Source organism: Bombus pyrosoma, linkage group LG12 (assembly GCF_014825855.1).
Source record: "Bombus pyrosoma isolate SC7728 linkage group LG12, ASM1482585v1, whole genome shotgun sequence".
Taxonomy (NCBI): domain Eukaryota; kingdom Metazoa; phylum Arthropoda; class Insecta; order Hymenoptera; family Apidae; genus Bombus; species Bombus pyrosoma.
The window spans coordinates 9,368,156-9,387,717 of record NC_057781.1 but is presented as its reverse complement, the minus strand read 5'-3'; the positions used below and the strand labels follow the sequence as shown (position 1 = coordinate 9,387,717).

The 19,562-nt window shown below is 40.9% G+C and overlaps 1 protein-coding gene and 1 non-coding gene across 10 annotated transcripts in view; one reads left to right on the top strand and one right to left on the bottom strand.

Moving 5' to 3' along the window:
* LOC122573679 (ankyrin repeat domain-containing protein 6) overlaps positions 1-19,562 on the bottom strand; it is a 134,343-nt gene that overhangs the window by 50,159 nt on the left and 64,622 nt on the right. For all 9 annotated transcript variants that reach the window (XM_043740380.1, XM_043740383.1, XM_043740382.1 and 6 more), the window contains one exon: positions 4,689-4,790. In XM_043740380.1, the coding sequence (XP_043596315.1) occupies positions 4,689-4,790 (102 nt within the window). The remainder of the gene's footprint in view (positions 1-4,688; positions 4,791-19,562) is intronic.
* Trnar-ucg lies at positions 14,020-14,092 on the top strand. Its single transcript has one exon. It is a non-coding gene; the product is annotated as a tRNA-Arg (tRNA).

Sequence of the window (19,562 nt, the reverse complement as noted above, 5' to 3'; positions counted from 1 at the left end):
TCGTATCGAATGACACGCAGTAAAAATTTGAAAAACGTGTGGCAAGTTGTAGAAAACGAGGAAACTGGTTAATTGAGGTTCGATGAACAGATTGCAGCACCCTTTTACACTTTGACAAGTACCAATCATTTTCACTGCTGTTGGTATAAGTAGCCTTGATACAAAATTATGCTCAGTTTGAATACATGAAAGACAAAATAAAATTCATTATATCATCCTTTTAATTATCGTTGCGGAAGTGATTACACCGATTGTGGAAAAAATATAACACGAAGTAGGAATTTCAAAATAAAATTGTAAACCCAGTCAATTTGACCGGTGTGATAGTTCTAGTGTTGACACAGTGCACCGTTAGATGCAAAATTTGTCCCCATTTTTTGTTATCGACGTTCTAATAAAAATGTTTAATTGTTCAATGGGGTACTTTTTATTTCAAAGTATCTTCTATTTATCGGTTATATTCAAACTGCCGATTTATATTCAATTTTTACAATTGTAAGTTCAATGACCCCGTGGCGTCACATACGACCATCGTGGCAGTCAAAGTGTTAAGTGGCGTAAAGTCTTGGTAAAAGATTGGCACACAGTTAGGAGAGAAGGAGTTTCTCAATGAGAAAATTCATCGTCGAACGAAAGGTTATATGAAATAAAACAAAAATAATCCTAATCTGCATATATTTATCTGCGTCAAATTAACAATTTATCCTCGTATAAACCATCTAGTAAACGACTCTCCAGCGTCAACAGATCGATAAGCTGTATGTACCTAATCTCGTTGACCATATTCTGATAAAAGCTACAATCACGTCGATTCGCATAAAAGAACAGGTATAGAAGCAATAATTAATTAAAAGCGTTACGTTTGTCATATCCATATAGCGATGTTTCCACGCGAAATATAGCGAAAAGGTACCATACGTAGATCCAGCGATAATTATGGCCAGCAGCAGAAATTTACAATTTCCTGATACATAAATTTCCATAATTTCATCAAACGATGGTCGATGGAGTCTCACCGTCTCCCATAGAAATAATATATTCGTATCTTCTTGGCCGGCAAGCGAGTTTAAGGAGCAGCCCCGTACATCTGAGCAGCGTGGAATTCCGCGAAACTATTCGAACAACACAGAAGATAAATATTTTCTGCGCGCTTAATACCACGCATTACGGGGCCAGCATGGCCGCTCCTCCCGACTTAAGTACGTGTCTGTTGCTCATTAAACGATCCCATCGATACCAACCACGATTATCGGCGCGATAATAATCAATCGAAAATGTTTGGCCGCGCGCCGCGCCGCGCCGTGGATTAATCGTTTTCCAATCGCTTCTACTTAGGGCAGATCGTGATACGTCAAACGTTAAGTCGCTTATAGTAACCGTAATGTTATTCCTCTTCGAGATATCGGTCGAATTTCACGTCGATCAAACGCGGTACGGGTAAGACAAGCTTAATTCTTTATTCGACATTTTATGAAATTTAACAATGCACGAAGCATGGAGTAACGAAGAGATCTGGCGCGCGTACGAGTTCGCGTTCAGTTACGCGAATTCATCCAGCTGAAGTTTATTTAATCGAGCGCTAAGTAAAATTTCGTTGAAATAAATGACGTTCGCAGACTCCTGGCTATAAATCGAGAAACGTGCAATCACGTAAATTAAAATTCAGAGAAGAGCGGCGATGTTATAAATAGCATTTTTTAAATCTACCTCGCAATCTATTGTTATTTAGGTGATCTTTCAATAAATAGGTTTACGACGAAGAATAATATAGTCGAAGAATCTAAACGGTTCAAATCAGAAATGAAAATTATTGATATGTATAATTTTATGTGATAGATTAGGTTAGCTGCATAGTAGTGATACTTGTACGTGAATATCAGTGTGTGGAAGTATGTGTATGTCTCGAAAATAAAGGAATGTAAACTGTTCTGTCCGTTAATAGTCCGATCTGGAAGAAGGTGAGACGCGTGCAAATGTGTATCGATGAATATCTTTGAAATCGTTTATCAGATAAATATATAACTATTCTAATATAAGTTCCAAGTGTAAATTTAGTGTTCCTATACCATTATTTCGGCAATTAAGATTCAAAATTCTCAACAAAAATAACGTAGACGTAATTCTGTCTCAGTAGCAAAGTACGCGATTACGTTGTTTAAACGCATCACTTTACCGCATCACGTTTCTCTGACGGTATTATAAATATCATTTAAGAAGGCTTCTGTGGTGTTTCGTGGCCGATCGTGGCAAGATTCGGGGATCAATAAGAGGCCGTCATTAAGACGTAAAATATACACGCCTACCGTGATTTTCTTGTCGTTGGTTTCGCGAAGCGGCTCTGGTACCATCCGCGAAATTGCTGCCTTGTAAAAATGTCGAAATCGCTGTGCCCGGTCGGCGAGAACGCGGCTCTTTAACGCGAAACCAGGATAAACGCGATACGATATCGGTAATGACAGCCATTAAACGGTTTACGACTTAATGACGGCGTTGATATCGATCCTATCATACTCTGACCTTTGATGACAGCAGCGTGTATCGTCGTGGCCGACGAGATAATCATCGATCAAGAGTTTCGTGGTACGTTCGCACCTGCGAACAGTCGCCAGCAACATGCTGCATTCGATTTGCATACGATATTAACGAGACTTTCGGTAGCCGAATGTTGATCGAACGTTCGCAGATGCGTTTTCCTTCCTTCGATAATTACTACCGTCCTGCTCAATGACAGAAATCACTTACGTACTTTTCCAAGCCAACGAACAGCGGGTAATTTGTGCTAACCGTCAACGAGTTTCTTAATACCGGCGGTGTAACTATTTCCTGCTTTAAATTCTACCCTAATCAAGTAAAATATTTTAATTGCAAGGAATCCGTCCTATCGCAATTAACAAAAGTGAAACGAACATGCTCGTCCCACAACTATGCCATAAACTGTCCGTTTCTGGCAAAAAAGTTGCCACATTGTGAATCCCTTGCCGTAAGAATATCATTGGGAACGAAGTATTGTCCGAAAAGTATCTTTCTTTCGCAAACGCGTTCTTTACAACAGCGCACTTTCGTCTAAACGTGAAACCAAATCTGTGAAATGTCGCGATGTTTATCTCAACGGAACAGAATGGATCGTACGTAATTCGACAAAATAATATAAAACAAAAAACGTTGTGCGTCTATTGTATCCTCATAAAACGAAAGAAACTTTTCGGACAACCTAATAGCTGATCCAACAGGAAAAATTGCACTCACGAAAGAACCGAGTCAGATTCCCATACGTGACATATCGTTTGGCATCGTACAACACATTGGCGAGCAACGATGGTGTATGCAAACTGAACTGAACCGTATTATGACAAAATTAGAATATAAACAGTTTCTTATACCTTTTTTCTATAAACTTTCAGATTGAACGACCGTCGTTATCCCTTGACATCCGACGCGATAACTGTGACCCCGAAATAATGCCACCTTCGCCGACGATATTCCACGATACGTACATTGCGTTCCTCTTGTACTCAATTTCGCCGTAAATTTATCTACCCGAGTACGTACACTCGCGATCCCAAGAATTCGCGATGTTGTTCCGCAGAAAACAGAAATCTCTGCATCGTCGCCATTTCCCAATTTACTTTCGCCGATTTACAACGAAGTCGCTTTGGCGATATACCATATCCTCTCGGCTGTAATCGCATCTATCAAGCGACATGGACACGGTACAGCCGTGGATTTATTATCCATGGAGAGTGTCGCGTTCTCGTTAACCACGGTAAAGGGGGACACGTTCCGCCAGGGCGTTACGAAACTGCCGTGGCAAAACGATAAAAATCCACGCCCCGAGGGATCGACTTCGAGAAAGTGATAAAAGACCGCTGCCAATGCGTAGCAGCAAAAATCTCCGTAAATTGTTTCTTCTAAAGAAAGAAGAAAGAAAAAGAAAAAACGCGAAATTATCGCGATCCTCCGTGTCGCTCTTCCCGGTAGCGATTTCTCCGCGCCGGCTTTTTCCTCTCGTTTTTCTGTTCGTGGACCGGGTGCTGTGCGCCCAAAGGCTCGCCCAACCAACATACGCGTATCAACGCAAGAGTATACTGTGCAGCTCTTGGATTTGTTCGCCCGAAGGGCTGGTAAATATCTAAAGAAACATACGTTTATGCGTTTCTGACGCGCGGAACGAGTTTTCCTCGTGAATGCATCTTCCCTTGGTTTCGATATGGTTCTCTTTGTATTTTGTATCTTCTTTGGAAATAGACGGAGATAATCGCGGTTTATATACAGTTTGGAGTTAGCCGTATGCCAACTCAGATTTTGTGTAGCTCGACCGATCGCGACGATTCACAGCGGCGAATAAAATGAAGTTTAAAAGTCGAACGTAAAAGTCCGATAAAATAGCGTAATTTTGGAAAATGGAAATATGCGTGTATATATAGCTACTTACGTTTATACTGTAATATACTGTAGAATAGGGGAAGAAGCATTGCGCGGGAGGTAGCGCTTCTTGTCTAACCGTGCGTTAAAGTCACCGAAGTCGATGAAGGGTAAAATTATTTAGAGAAGCAAATGGAAGGAAATGTTCGTAAACGAGTACGTAGATTTCCAAGTAACGTAGTTTCACGGCCGCGATGTAACGATCTGTCGCCGTATTAAAAACACAATAGGAAAAGAGTATACGATGAGACGAAATTCTGACTCACCACGTTATCCTGACGAGCAACGTCGCCGCCGTGTTTCAGCAATAATTCCACTACCTCCAAATGGCCCTCGGTAGCAGTCCTCTGCAATGCCGTGACACCAGTCTGAAAGAAAATGAAGATAAAAAATTATTAACGTTCAACAGATATGTTTTAACGAACGTTTTTACTAATTTCATATTTGATACACGCGAATGTCTTGTAGCGGAATTATAAGAATTCTAAAGCGTCCCAGTGACATTATAAGTTATGAAAGATTTATCAGCACGTTTTCTTTCGCTTGCAACGTTTGCAAACGTTAATATATTATGTTTGCGTTTGAAATCTTGTATCCCTGGTGGAACGTGCCTAAACTCGAGATTCGTTTCATTCCAGTTTTCGCTGGCATCGAGCAACGTCGTTCATTCCAATGATACACTTTTACCGAGATGATTATGATGGATGGCATTCCATGTTTTGCCAACGTCCGCTAGAAAGTACATTAAAAATTCTCTGTATCAGAAATTCTTTTTGCCTCCTGATTTATTCCGCTATAAATATGAAACGTCTTTAGGAGCGTCCGTACATCAAATAGATCCTTAACTCTCTATACCATCGTATATCGTTTCTTAGGTTTACAAAAATATGGCCTTGTACGAGCATTTATTTTCCAGATGGAACTGACAGACTGTAATACGATACGAACTTTAAAGAATCTTTATTAACGTGAACCCAAATTTTTCCTCATTCGAATAAAATCGAATAAGATTTCGGTATAAAAAGCAACGAACGAACACGATCTCGTCGACGATCGATCTATTCATAGACACGTAACCGAACTCCGTTGCCTTACCAAGAAGAAGACGTAAAAAGAAGAGAAAGTAATAAAGTGTTTGACGTGAACGTTTCAATCTCGTTAAAAGCTAATAGAGACAAAAACTCGTTGTCCACGGAGTTTTCGTATGGTCATAAATTAAAAAATTCCACGGCCGAACGATCGTCTTATCTGGTGCTGGTAGTCGAAAGGGTCTGGACGATCGTACATATACGATGGGACGAGGGAATGGCTCACTAAAAAGATAGAGAAATCCCTAAGTAGTTCACAGACGAACTGTCTGCCTCTAAGAAACTGTCACGTATAAATTCTTAAAGGTGTCTCGAGCTCACGGTGTTTCACGTAACTTGGTTTACCGTTAAGTAGAAAATGGAAGAAAAAGTCACTTTGACGTGGGCGTCGAAAACGATATCTATGCTAAATACATTTAGAAAGGTGTGAAGCGTTAAACCGATAATTGTTTGTCTTGGGGCAAACGATTATTTCAACGGAATTTTCCTTTTTATTTAGTCGAACCAGCTCTACGCGTATAAACGTTATCGTTGGCGAAAGATGAACGAAAGGTAATCTTTGTATTTTGCCGTACAGAGAATCTATTTCGATACGTAAGAAAGCGCAGAAAGCTGATCGATAACTTGTTCTATTTTTTATAGAAGTTTTATCGTAGTAGAGAAATTAAGATTTCAAAAAGTACGTATAAACGCCAACAGCAGAGAAAACGTGTTTCCTGCATCTGTTCCTCGAAACGCGTTAACCCCCTTATCGTACGATCGAATATCGCGATTAACTTATCGCACACGTGATGCACGATCGTTTCAGTACGCAATTACATCCTGGAAAAATTCGTAGATGCGAAACACGAGTACCTCCTGCTAGATTTCTCAACAGATACCGCGAACGTATTATCAAATCTATCGACGTGTCCATCGATGAATCCACATTATTCGCCGGTCAGTCGATTATAATAAAAGAGGTTGTATTCTCGTTAGGGTTCGCTGCCTCTGCGCGTTAATAATGGTTAAATTTAAACGTAAATTCGCACATAGATACCTACATAGTATGGTAAAAGTGTGGCAACTCGGCTTTTCCTTTTTATCGAATAATATTGGTCTTCCCAGATACGTCTCTTAATCTATTAGCTCAGGTCAAGACCTTCGACACATACATCCAGGAATGTTATTTTTCTATCTATCCGTAGCTTAACTCAAACGCAAACGGCACCTCTAAAGCGATTAACAAAATTAAATCTATTTTACGATTACACCGATTACCATTGGCGATGTAATTGGCAATATAAAAATCCTGAAATTTGAAAATTCGACTATTCGACAGACTGTTTGAACATTTGAAAATGCAAAGTCCCGAGACGTGAGATAAAGACCGATTGAAAAACGTTTAACGTTGCTAGATTAGTCTTTCAAGATCGAAACTCCAAAGACCTGTTCTTACGCGTGCTACTAATATTCAGCGCACTCGCCAAACGAAATACGTATCCTCTTCAAATGGAAATCAATACGCTGGAACTGTCCGCTGAAAACCGTGTCCGGACGAGATCGCAAATGGACAAATGGTCAACGTGGCCATTTGACGTGGCAAGATACTACCGTCCTACAATCGGGATGACAATTGCGACGAAGACATATCAGGATCTTGCCAATAATTCCAACGCGGTAGGTACTCGACGCATCTTCCATAAATCATGAAGCTATCCCTCCGAGCGAAACTTCACCCCCTTCGCGGTGTGGCTGCAAGATTTTCAACGAGCGACTAGGGATCATCGACAAGTCCTACATGAAAATCTCCTACGGTTGTAAACGGGAAACTTAGTTATTTTTCCCCCCTTCTCGTGCGGACGACGGACGCGTGCACTCATGAATCATTCAAATTGCTTGTGAGTGATGGAACTGCAGCTTGAGAGCGGTCGTCTTTCTTCAACGACCGAGAAAACTCGCGCCCTTTCCTTTTCCGTACAAAGAAACCAGCTTTCGCGCCATTCCTTAATTTTAACAGGCTCGTGCATGAAATACGATCGTTCTTCCATTCCAGACGAGTTTGTTCGCTTATTTATCGTAACAGCTTGTTATCTAATTTTTGTTATCCGATACTATATGATCGACGGTTCGATCGTAATTTTGATTCAATTTATAGAGTAGCTAGGAATATATTATAATATCTCGAGGATCAGGTTTATCGCTTTCAAGTTTCGTGAACGTTAATACGAAACCAGGTGTTGGATTTTATTCGCTTAAAAGTCAACGTTTACTAAAACAGGCGAATGAAAGTTTTGCTTTTATAGCTTTACGCGTGCTTTTACGAAGATTTCATTGCAGAGATTATTTTAGAAACTTGAGAAGTTGAGAAACGTTGAACGAGGACTTTCTAACTTTTTTCGTTTTAGTTTCATCGTCCGAGGATTAGTCGTGTCTCGATGTTCGCAGTAATTTTATGGAGGCGGAAAGAGCGATAAATTTCAACGAACCAATGGAACACGAACTAACGTCTTAGGAATTGCTGGAATTAATAATTTTCAGGCTCGAAAATTGAAAAATTTGAAGGGTTAGCAATTTTTCGAGAACGTAACAGTCGAGCCGCTGGTACCTTTTTTCGGGCAATTCTTTTCCACTTCCTACGGCAAGTAGTCTCGTTAACGGAAAGAAACCGAAATAATTTCGCGAGGACGTCGATTTCACGGCACGTTAAAGCGAGTAACAGCCCAACAAGGTGCGATCGTCGAATGAAAACCGTGTTAATGCAACTGCTGAAACATTTATAGCGACCCTTTACTTTCCGCGAGACGAACCGGACTAACAATCCTGTCTTAATTACCTGACTACGTTCTCTCTGAAACTGCCAAGTTTTTCGTAACGTCGTTGTTTAGTGTTAACAGAAACTTGTGCTTTCTCGCTGCCTTGTCTACCGAGAACAATGTATTCCGTATACAACCATGATGCGGTTAATCATAGTCTTTCTCATGCATGTAGGAGCCTTTCAAACATTTAATGTACATTTCTTATCTCATCAAGCATTTGAAATAAGAACGCGTCTCGTTTGACTGGCTAAATTGGAAACAAACAAGGGAACTTACTCGTAGACTGTTATGGCTAATTGAAGATGAATTACTATAATTGCAATTAATATTATTATATTGTAAGGAATTTATCGTGAGAAGGGAAACCGCGATGCTAGTGAGAAATCGGTTGCATTATACGCATTCGTCTTGAAACGATCGTTGTAAGAGAGAAATTATTCTATTCCTACGAGATATACATTGCCATTGTATTTATATCTTTGTCGTATTTCTTGGTCTAGAAATCAACTTCGTTCGAAGATTCTTAACGAACGTATCGCAACATAAAGACAAATTTCGTAGTAAAAAATTTAAATTAAAAATCTTGGTTTTTTACACGTTTCACGTAGCGTTTCGAAAATGATCGTTCACCTGCAGGAAATACACGAACCGTATATTCGATAATGATACGCTACACCTTGTCCCTCCCCTTTTACCGGAAGTGCTCGTGGTCTTCTCGTGTCAGCTGTACTTCGTTCAACCTATAATCCAGGGATTAGACTAACCACAGTGCGCGTCGGCCATTCCTGTTAATCGCTAATTAAGTTACTTAACCACGAAGAGCTATTACCGATCGAATAATCTTTAAGTACCTAACACTACGTACACGGATGAAGAATGTGCTCGTTTTTTACGCATCGAACAACATTTACAAGGCTAAGTAAATTATCGCGTCGGTAAAGCAGGAGACATAATTAAGCGATACGCCATCGAGCGTGTTAATTTTAATCAGCCAGATTAGTCTCGTATGACGACCGTAAAATTGATGTCAGCGATGCCTCGACTTCTTCAAGCTTGTATAACAGTTCTTATGATAGTTATTTCATTATAGGGATTTGTTTTATAATAGATGAATTTGCTAATGTTGACAAATAAAAGATACGAGCTAGATGATGGAGTACAAGCGTGATCTGTTCAATCTTGTAACAAGGGCGTAACTTGATTCGTTATTATTGTAATCTTGTTGTAACTTCGTATTATTACCTTCGCCTTCTATGTACTCGCAGCGTCATAGTTCGTTTAAATTTCTATTTTTTTGTCCGAAAATTATTACTACAATTAACTTACAATTTTCTAAATTTCATTGGAATTTTCTTCCAATTAATATTTCAACAAATACAGATAGATAGAGAAGTTCATGAAATTGATGAGATTATTAGATGAATGTTTCGGAAATCGAAATGGAACTACGTTCGATGAGAAATTCAGTCCCTGCGAACGGTCTTGGAAGATTATAGGCGCAAGGGAAGATGCAAGAACACGGCAACGGAGATTTTGTGGACCGTTCCATGAATTTTGCACACGCACTGCGCAGAGGCCCAATACGAGGCACGCTGGTATGCAATGTAACACGCCCTTTAGTCGGCCAAACCGGCCCATGATCCCGTAATCCATGTTTGAAAGCCGCCGTTCTGCTGCGTGTTTATAATACTTTAATCGCTATTGACAAGCAGAACGAAACTTGCAGCGCTTCCACCGATAATTAACATTGCACGTTGTTCTATCCATGAATGATTAAAGGTTGTTCGATGTTCGAGGAAGCGTATAAATCCTGCAGGGCCGAAAAACGACCAAACAACTGGTCGTAACGATGCCAAACCCAATGACAATATTTATTGCCTGAAGTTTCTGAGAATCGCGGAACAACGACAAATAAAAATCAACGTATATAAGATGTGTCGATGGTTTTTGTCAAAAGGAAGTTTTATAAAATCGCATAATAAAATTACTCGGCAGCTATGTACATAAATCACACGTGTATCGAGTAGACGTTTCATTTATCTACGATAATTACTAGGATGCGAGTAAACTACGAGAATCAGTAGCGAGCAGAGGAAACGCGTGTTATAAAACTCGAAGAAATTGCACAACGGAATCTCTAAATGACCAGCGTTGCATACGAAAAAGTGCAAAGCTGTGCTGAACGAATTCGCAACGGTACATATACGGTTCGGCGGATCAAGAACTGGAAGACATACGTAGCGTAGGATTGCGCCAACGTACAAATAAAAATCGTTTAAAAAATCTTAAGCGAGGATGTACGTATGTAGTGCTTCCTGCTTCAACCTTTGCAACGTGACATTTTGCAGTTAAAACTGGGTACCATAGATTCGCATAGACGAGCTAACAGGTTGGAAGATGTACGTCAGAGAAGAGTGTCTTCTGTACAAAGCGCAGATAAATCAGAAAGAGAGCGGATGCATGGCAGGGAGCCGCGGAAACACTTGTTCGGTCGAAACGACCGCGAACAGAGACAATGGCCCGGCTTTCACCGGGGCAATCGTGCCGGTGTATCGCTATGGTAGCCCTTCGTGGTCGCGTTATGGCCACCCGTCGTTAGTTAACGCCATAAATGGGAACGGGCAGCGGCTATGCGAAAGTTCATGATGTACGTTGTTACGTCAATTACGCGCTTTAGTCCGTAGAGCGGGCTGCGGGCTTCCATCACGTAACATTGAAACGCGCCCGGACGTTTCGACGTCTTTTACGCCGCAAGAGGTACACCGAGGAATCTAAATTAACTCGGCCATTCAGTCCGCTTTACCCGGGCCCTCGTCTCCACAACGCTTAATATACTTTAGTCTACCGTCCATTGTCAGTTACGTCCGCGTTCATTTTTCTTCTATTTTTCCCCCGTTTAGACGCTGGCTCGTGGTTTGGAATGCTTAAATGTTAGAAATTCGACTTAAACTTAGAAGCTCGCAATATCGTAATTGAAAGGTGATTTCTTCAAGTGGAATATTTCATAGAATACTTTTTAATATCTAATGAGACTTTTAAACTGACAAATACATCAAACTAATATTGACGTAATATACCGTCGAAGAAAGTAAAAGGCAGAAGGTTGAAGTAAGTTCTCGAAAATATTCGACAATCTTCGGACGATAATCCTTGGTAATATTTTTGGTAAGTAACGAAAGTGGTTGTTAGTTGTTGTATATACGGGAACATTTAGGTAACGGGTGTCTATGAAATAAATATGTTGCACGTTACGTGTACCACGTTCACAGAAATACGTTCTCCCACGCACGATCGACGAGTATCCGGAGGAGTGTTTAATGTATTCACCCCTCTTTTCTAGAAGAGTCAGCAGAGGCATGCTAATTGCCTTTTGGACAATAGTGGGATACCATGTTGGCATGCGATTCTCTGGGCACGTTCCACCTTACATCAAGAATAATTTCGTTCGATTTCAGCTGTCTACCATCGCCACGTCTGCTCATCTTTTTATGATTACCGTTTAATTTTCCACAGAAATATTTTTATCTCGTAAGATACACAAACGTAATTAGCAATAAGCTCTTTTACTATTCAAAGTTTATTAAAGTTGTTTATTAAACGGTATCGCGTATTAAATGGCGACAGTACATGAACGAATTATGAATCTTCTACGGCGAAGACACCGAAATATTCGAAATTTCACCATGACGCAATGTCGCGTTGCGCAACGCGATCAATGAAACGGTATTACCATTTAACTGGAGCTCTGCATGGAACAACGAGCAAGTGGGCCTTGCGCCGTGGAAAATTCAACGAATATTTAAAAAAGAATAATCGGCAAGTACATAGAGAAGGAAGGCGTTCTCACTTTTGTCTCTTGCTATCTAAAACTCTCGCAGTGATACGTTTAAACAAGTCTTTATCTCGAGATATAATTTTTGTAAAATAGCACTACCAAACCTTTAATCGTAAAAGGTGGCAGTAGCTATGATACCTTAACACCCGTCTCCACGATGGAACAGCATGAAGCACGAAGCACAACATTGCAATGGGCAACGAGGAGCCATACGAAGCGAAATTCGAAGGACACGCTGGCATTTGTTCGAATGAAACCGGCCTCGGCTTTTATCGTCCAAATAAAGCCAAGTTCCCAAGACCCGCTACACCATCACCAAGCTTCGCATGCGAAACACAGGGAGAGAGAGACAGATACAAACAGAGAAAGAGAGAGAGAGAGAGGGAGAGAGAGGAAGAGAGTCACAACGACAACGCTACATTTGTCTAACTAACAAGCTACACCGCGAGGCGGGAACTGTTAAATCATCCTCTGTATCAGCGTATTTACCGAAGGATAAAACGTCCGAGTCTTTTGAATTTATTGCACGGCCTTGATTTATCTCGCTTGCATCCATGAAGATGAAGAAAAAGAACGAGGAGATGAAGAAGAGGATGAAGAAGAAGAAGACGACGACGACGACGAATAAAAAGGAAACGAAGAAGAAGAGGATCCTCTATGTTTCACGTGGATCGGCAACGAAAAGAAATCGCGACGAGCCGTGGGGCCTCCATGTTTATCGTCGATCAAAACCCTCGCTGTTATCTTCCCTTTATGCAAAATTGTTTTTCCACGATTGTATTTCCGAAGGTACGGTCGCCCCGAGCACCGAACAGTCTCGAATACTCGGTTCGATAATTGCCGCGTGTCTACCGCCTCATCGTCGGTTTCATTAAGCCTGTTCCGGCCTCGAACCGAGTGGAGCGCGATGGCGTTTGGGTAGAGAATTTATGGTGAAGCACGGAAAGCCCTATCTCACACGTTTCAGTTCCCTCTTCGATGTATCTGCGTGTGTATATGCGTATGTATGTATGTATGTATGTGTGTATGTATGTATGTATGTATGTGTGTATGTATGTATGTATTCAATAACAAGAGGAACAATGGGGCCTCGCTGTAGATAAAATAGGTTCCTGCTCTTCCTTTCATTTTTGATTTTTGCGATTTTTATTTCGAACGTTGAGAGTATTGTGCACAGCGTCGAACGAATGGGAATCGGACGTTCGGGTGTAGGGCGAGATTTAGTGGTGAATTTTACAGTAGATGCGTGTTTGGTATTTTTTTCTGCTTCCGTTCTTTTTTTCTTGTGGATTGGGAATCCTTTCGAGCATTATATTGCTCAAAGAAGCACCGATAGAAGTTCTAAGGTGGAGCATATTGTTATAATTGGAAGGATATTACTGAATTTTATTTGCAATAAAGTTTGCTACCTTGTTATTACTAGAACGATCAATTGAGCGAGAAATGATAAAAATCAAGTAAAATGTTGAATTACGCTTCTAGAAATCTTATCGAGATATTTTACCTCCATTAGAAATACATCTCGAGAATACGTATACTATGCTACCCATAATTTAAGAAATATAGACATTTAAAGAAATAAATTCAAGTATAAACTTGAATACGTATGTTTATACGTCTTTTGATCATACTTTTTGTTAACATGTGAACATCGTGTTCCACCAGAAAAGGCAAAATGACTCAATTATACCGGTCAGTAGGCATATTATATAATTAGCATAAATTTCGTATTTTATTAATTCTACGGTAGTAATAGATCTCGAAAATCAACCTAAAATATGTAATATGTAAAATCGAACTTTATTTATGGGTTTTTAATGAAATTCAATGTCGGATAGGATGAAGGTTTTCGTAAACGGGGTAACCACCCCTAGATGACCGTGTGGCCTAACGGATAAGGCGTCGGACTTCGGATCCGAAGATTGCAGGTTCGAATCCTGTCACGGTCGAGGACATTTTTTCTTTTTTTTTCCACTGAAAAATACTCTTATCACATCGTAGGAAATATTCGAATAAACTAAGATGGTCAAAATTTTGTTTACGCGAAATATTCTTCTTCTTCTTCTTCTTCTTACGCCTCCGTCTTTAATTATTTATTTTATTTAATGAATATTTATAAACGCAATAGGAATCGTAAATTTATGTTAATTATAAAAATTAATATCTATTTATTCGTCAATTTTTCTTACGCTTTAATCGATACCAAATTCTTTCAAGAGACTCGTAGACTGTTTGCGATAGTATTTTTCTGTGCATGTTATTTCACTCTAACGAATGAGGTTGATAGTTGCCTTATCTAATGAAATAGGCTTTGTTTGGGTCTATTAATCTCTGTTACAACGAATTAGGTTGTGGACGATAAGAGAAGCGTTTCCGTCCGGTCTTTCAGAGATTTCATCGTGACCGATGTAATTGACATCATAAAATCATTGTAACCATAAAAAGAGCGTGAAATTACGGAAAAATTGCTAATCTCCATTTATTTTATCCCTGGTCTGCATGATTATTATATTATGTACGCGTTTCAGCTACGAATTAAAACATCCACGTACCCTCCGATCTTCCGCTGGAAAGATAACAGTGATCGAAAAACTTCACGAAAACGACAATCACCTTCGGTTTCTAAAATCCTTGCATTATCCCGTTAGTTTCGGAACTAATTTAAGTTCTACCTTATTCCCTGCCTCGGTACGTTTTCACCCTTTAAAAGAATGTATCGTGTTTTATGTAAGCGACGAACGCGAAATATCATTTCGTGAAAACCTATCGTTCGAATAGAGTCATCTGTAAAAGTAAGCGAGCAATTGCGGAATTTTTCTAACGTTCGACAATAACGCTATGTACGATCGTCGAGAACGACAAAGCGAGGCAATTACCACGCGTAATTACGTTTGTTACACGTGGAAACGGGACTGGCTTTAGGTAGCGGGTCGTGCACGGCAAAGGTTGCAGCGAACACTCTATAACTCACTGTGCTTACATAGCCGGTATCGACCTACGATAGCGTCGTCGGTTAATTTGTTGCTTTCACGACTGGCCACGCTCGCCGGCTGGCGAGAAAATAAAATTATTCGCGTTAGGTAGGCGGTTCGATGCACGTGCATGACGAAGGGAGATATAGAGACAAAGGGAAGGAAGAGAACGAAACCGGTGGTGTCGATGTCGTAGAAAAAAAGTGCACGGACGAATAAACGAAACAGAAAGGCAGGAAACTCGAAAAGTGAACTAAATTCGTGCACCAGTTATCGTATTACCTGAAGGTTAATATGAAAACGTTTATCTGGTCGATGGTTTGAATGGCAGGTGGCTGATGTATATTTTCTCTCATTTTAAAGTATTTAACGTTTAATCGGCTGATCTATTCGCGGAGTTAAATCATTCAACGTCGAAGAATCACCGGCGTACAGATCGTCTCGTGTTGCCTCGTGTCCGTTGGGTTAGTAAGATCGTACTGCAAGGCCACGATTACGAATTGATTTACCGTGTAAAAGGCTTTTGCTTTTCCTAGCCGCTTTCGTGTCGTAGATTAGAATGATCGGTTGTCGCATCCATGACAGTCAATATATCAGCCTCCCCCCCAACGATTAATAACATCGCCGTTAACAACATTATTATACACCCGTATATTTCTATATCTCTAGAGAAGCTCTTTTATTACTCTTCCAAACAAACATATATTACGATTCTAAGGTGTTCGAATATTATCTACATGATTAGACGCTCGTTTCATAATCCCGACGGTGATCGTTTTTTCACAGAATTACGTATAAATCGAATTCATTATATACGTAATATCACGCGCAGACGGCGAATGTCGAAACTTTTTGATAATATTTTCTGACCTTATGTATTGCAAAGTTAGGCTTTATTCGACTTAGGTCCACTAACGCCGTTTGCGGTTCCGGGGTTGGAGCGGATAGAGGAGGGGTTTTTAGTGGCGTACCACCTGCCGAGTCCCGCATGACCCTGTGACACGGGTCACTGGGTATGCGTAATTGCGTTTTCCCCTCCTCGCGAAAAGGAAGGTCCACTAACACCAAACCACCTTGTCTCATCTCCGCGCGATACTTGCGCCTTCGGCAATTTCGTACGAAAATACGTATTATGCATTAAAAATAAAGTACATCTATATCAAGTAACGCATAGGAGACATACATAATACGTAGAACGACACGTACATATACACAAGCGAATAGCTTCACGTCGTAATTATCGCGCGACCAGATGACTCGGAGACGTAATCAAGACGCTTCGTCCATCATCAAGCATTTCCTCGTTGGAAGATGAGAGACGAAACGAGTCGCGGCGAGTCCCGCGAGTTTTTTCAGCCGTCTGCGAGCATCTCTTTGGCTCACTCCCACCCAGTGGTCCCATTTCCTCTTCAGATCACGTTCGAGCTTCTTCAGCCGGTGAATATGGACTTCCTCGTTCGCGGCTGCACGCCTTCCAGCAATTTTTTGATTTTCCGTAAATCGCCGCTGCCACTTTCTATCGCGAATCCAACGGTTCTACGATCTTTTCCAGTATTTCTTATCTTTCCCTTCTTCCCTTTCTTATCTTCAACCGTTGCGATATTCAGATACATCGGAGAGGGTAGTGTACGGGTTTTACGAGAAATCAAGATCGATCGAGTTGTTCGACGGAAGGTCGAATATTAACGAGCTGCATCGAAGGATAAGTAGATGGATGACGTAGAGAAACAAGATAAAATTGGAAACTATACGGCTATAAATCTTAGACATCGTAATTTCGATCGTGCGTCGCACGAGAATCACACGAGATCGGCGCGATAATTTATGGATCGTGGATCTTTCAATTTTGTTATTAATTCGCAAGCGAGAAGAAAGAAGCGCGTTACATTAAAGGAAGTTCGTTCGTGGTTTAACGTACATATATAGCGCATAATCGTTTTCAGAGATAGTCGAACGCGCGATCCTATCTTGAAAGTTCGCCAGGTTTCTTAGCGGTTTTTACGGTGTTCTTCGATAACTGTAACGCGACCGTACGACGCCTGAAGAAATGTACGCAGGCACGTCGAGCTCTTAATAAATACGTTTCATCAGGAATGGTAAGAAGTGACAGGCATCGATAAAGAATCCCACAGGTTCTCACCGCCGTGCCGCCTCTGCGAAATATCTAGAAGCAAAGTTGATCCCTCTGGTCATCGTTAAAGACGCAGAGATCTCGTCAATGTCTGGGACAATCGGTCAACTCCTTCGATCAAAATTTCACGCAAACTCCACGATCCTTAGAATCTCGTAATAAAATTCGAAAACCGCGAAACGTGATATAGAGACGCGGATCAGGTGTATTTAATTTCACTTAGAAAGTATCGGAAAGAAGTGAATTTATTGCAAACCCAATTACATTTCAATCGCAATAAAATCAATTCAAGAATCCTTGGAACGTTTCTTGCGTTGCCCGCGACGAATAAGAATTCCGTGCGACTGGCTTTTCCACCACGCGTTTTCTCTTCTTTGCTTAATTCCCGATAATGGCAATTATTGCACGCACGGAACCGTAGACGAGCGTATTCGTTAACGGGTTCGCGGATATCGGGGTTGTCAAAACAGGTTTAACGTCAACTCGTTCGTAAGATTTAATGAATGAATCGACTGTTTTTTCACGCGGTTTCGTACAACAAGCTTGTAAGTGAAAGTGGGATGAAAGAAGCTAGTACAAGTTTCGAGAGATTTATGATAAAACCTCGTTAACTTAACGAGCAAATCATCGACTTAAGCTTGAAACTTGCGTGCCGCGTCTAAAACCAAGGTCGACACTTCCGCCGCTATGTCATTGCTGTTTCACGGAGTCATTGGCCGAGTTTCCCATTTCGTTCCGAATAACTGTATCAACCTAGCGTTAGAGAACGTTCGTACCATTTTTCTAGGTAAATACGTACGAACGTTGCGCGTCGTTTCTATGCCGATCCGCTTCGTAGAAAAAATCGCGCTTCTGCCGCTTTTCAACCGAGCTTTTCAATTGCGCGTTTATCGTAGATCGAAGGTAAAATCAACGCCTAACGTATCCAAAACTAACGTCACCTGTTCGGTTGCTATTTCGCTGCTGTTCCTCGGAGTCATTGGCCGAGTTTCCCATCCGAGTAACTGTACAGTCAAGGAACGAACAAGGACGTGCATCGTCGCAACGAGGAACGCGCGAGAAGTGATGGAGCGCATCTACCGGATCATTTGCTCTAATGCAGCCGGGACGAGCAAATCCTCTCATTATCCCGATGAGGAACATTTAGTTGAACACTAGAGAACACCCATCCAGCCTGTCCTTCCTACAAATTACAATCATCTCGACAAATTACGCCCAGTTTCTGTCGTTTCTTTCGCCAATGTCTCTTTATTCGCGTGGCGAACGATTTTGTATGCGAAATGAGACATTTCGTGTCGTGAAAATATTCGCCTGCGGAAAATTCCTCGATCGACCGAACACGAAATCTACGGAAACTACGAGTCTCGTCGATTTCCTTGGGCTCTTTTCGAATTACCGCGCTTTTTGTCGATTTAATGGAAGATTAATGAAGACGATGAATAATAACGCGATAGAAATAATAACAACAACGAGGAAACGAGACGCCTGCAGGCACTGTTCACTCAGATGGGTTTCTAATCCTTTTTTCGACCAAGTATAATAATTGGTTGCGCAATTTGGAACAGGTTAGATTATATTTGGGCGGATAAGTAAATGACGTGATATTTTGTACTCGCCTTCGAAGGAAGATTTCATATTGTTTGTCGGTTAGGTAAATCGACGACGAAGATGTGTTGGCAACTAAGTGATCGCGGGTTTTGTCATAAGTGGTAATGACAAAATCCGCAATCACTTAATTGCCAACCCAATAGAATTGCCTTGTTCGAAAGAAAAGAACGTTCGATATTTCCAATGGACGTTAAGCGCTATACGATTCCGTTCAACGAAACTCGATTCTCGGCTGTATCTTTTCTCGCAGGGACGTACGGTGTCCGAAGTTAGAAATAATAAATGGCAGCTATAGCCAGATGAAAAAGAAACGGAAAAAGTAGTATGAATTACGTAAAACGAGTACGAGCCTAGTAAGAAACGACGAGCATAAAACGTGAGATATCTGTGCCGATGATATCAGCGGTAACTAGATGATGTACTTTTTTAGAGAAGAGTGAATTTTCATAACCCGCGGTGTTAAATACCCGTGTGCAGTAATACTCTGTCGGCGAAAGATTAATAGCTGCTAATAAAATGCGTACCTGCAGCCACGACTATCTCCGCTTCCTGTATTTCACCTGGTTGTCCCGTTTCGGTTTACGACCGAAAGGATCTACGAATCTGATCGCCGTCGATCACTGCACGACAATTTTGCACTGCGGTGCCATTTAGTGGGACCCCTCTGTTCGATTAACGTGCCATTAGAGCACAGTCGTTAGTCTAAAG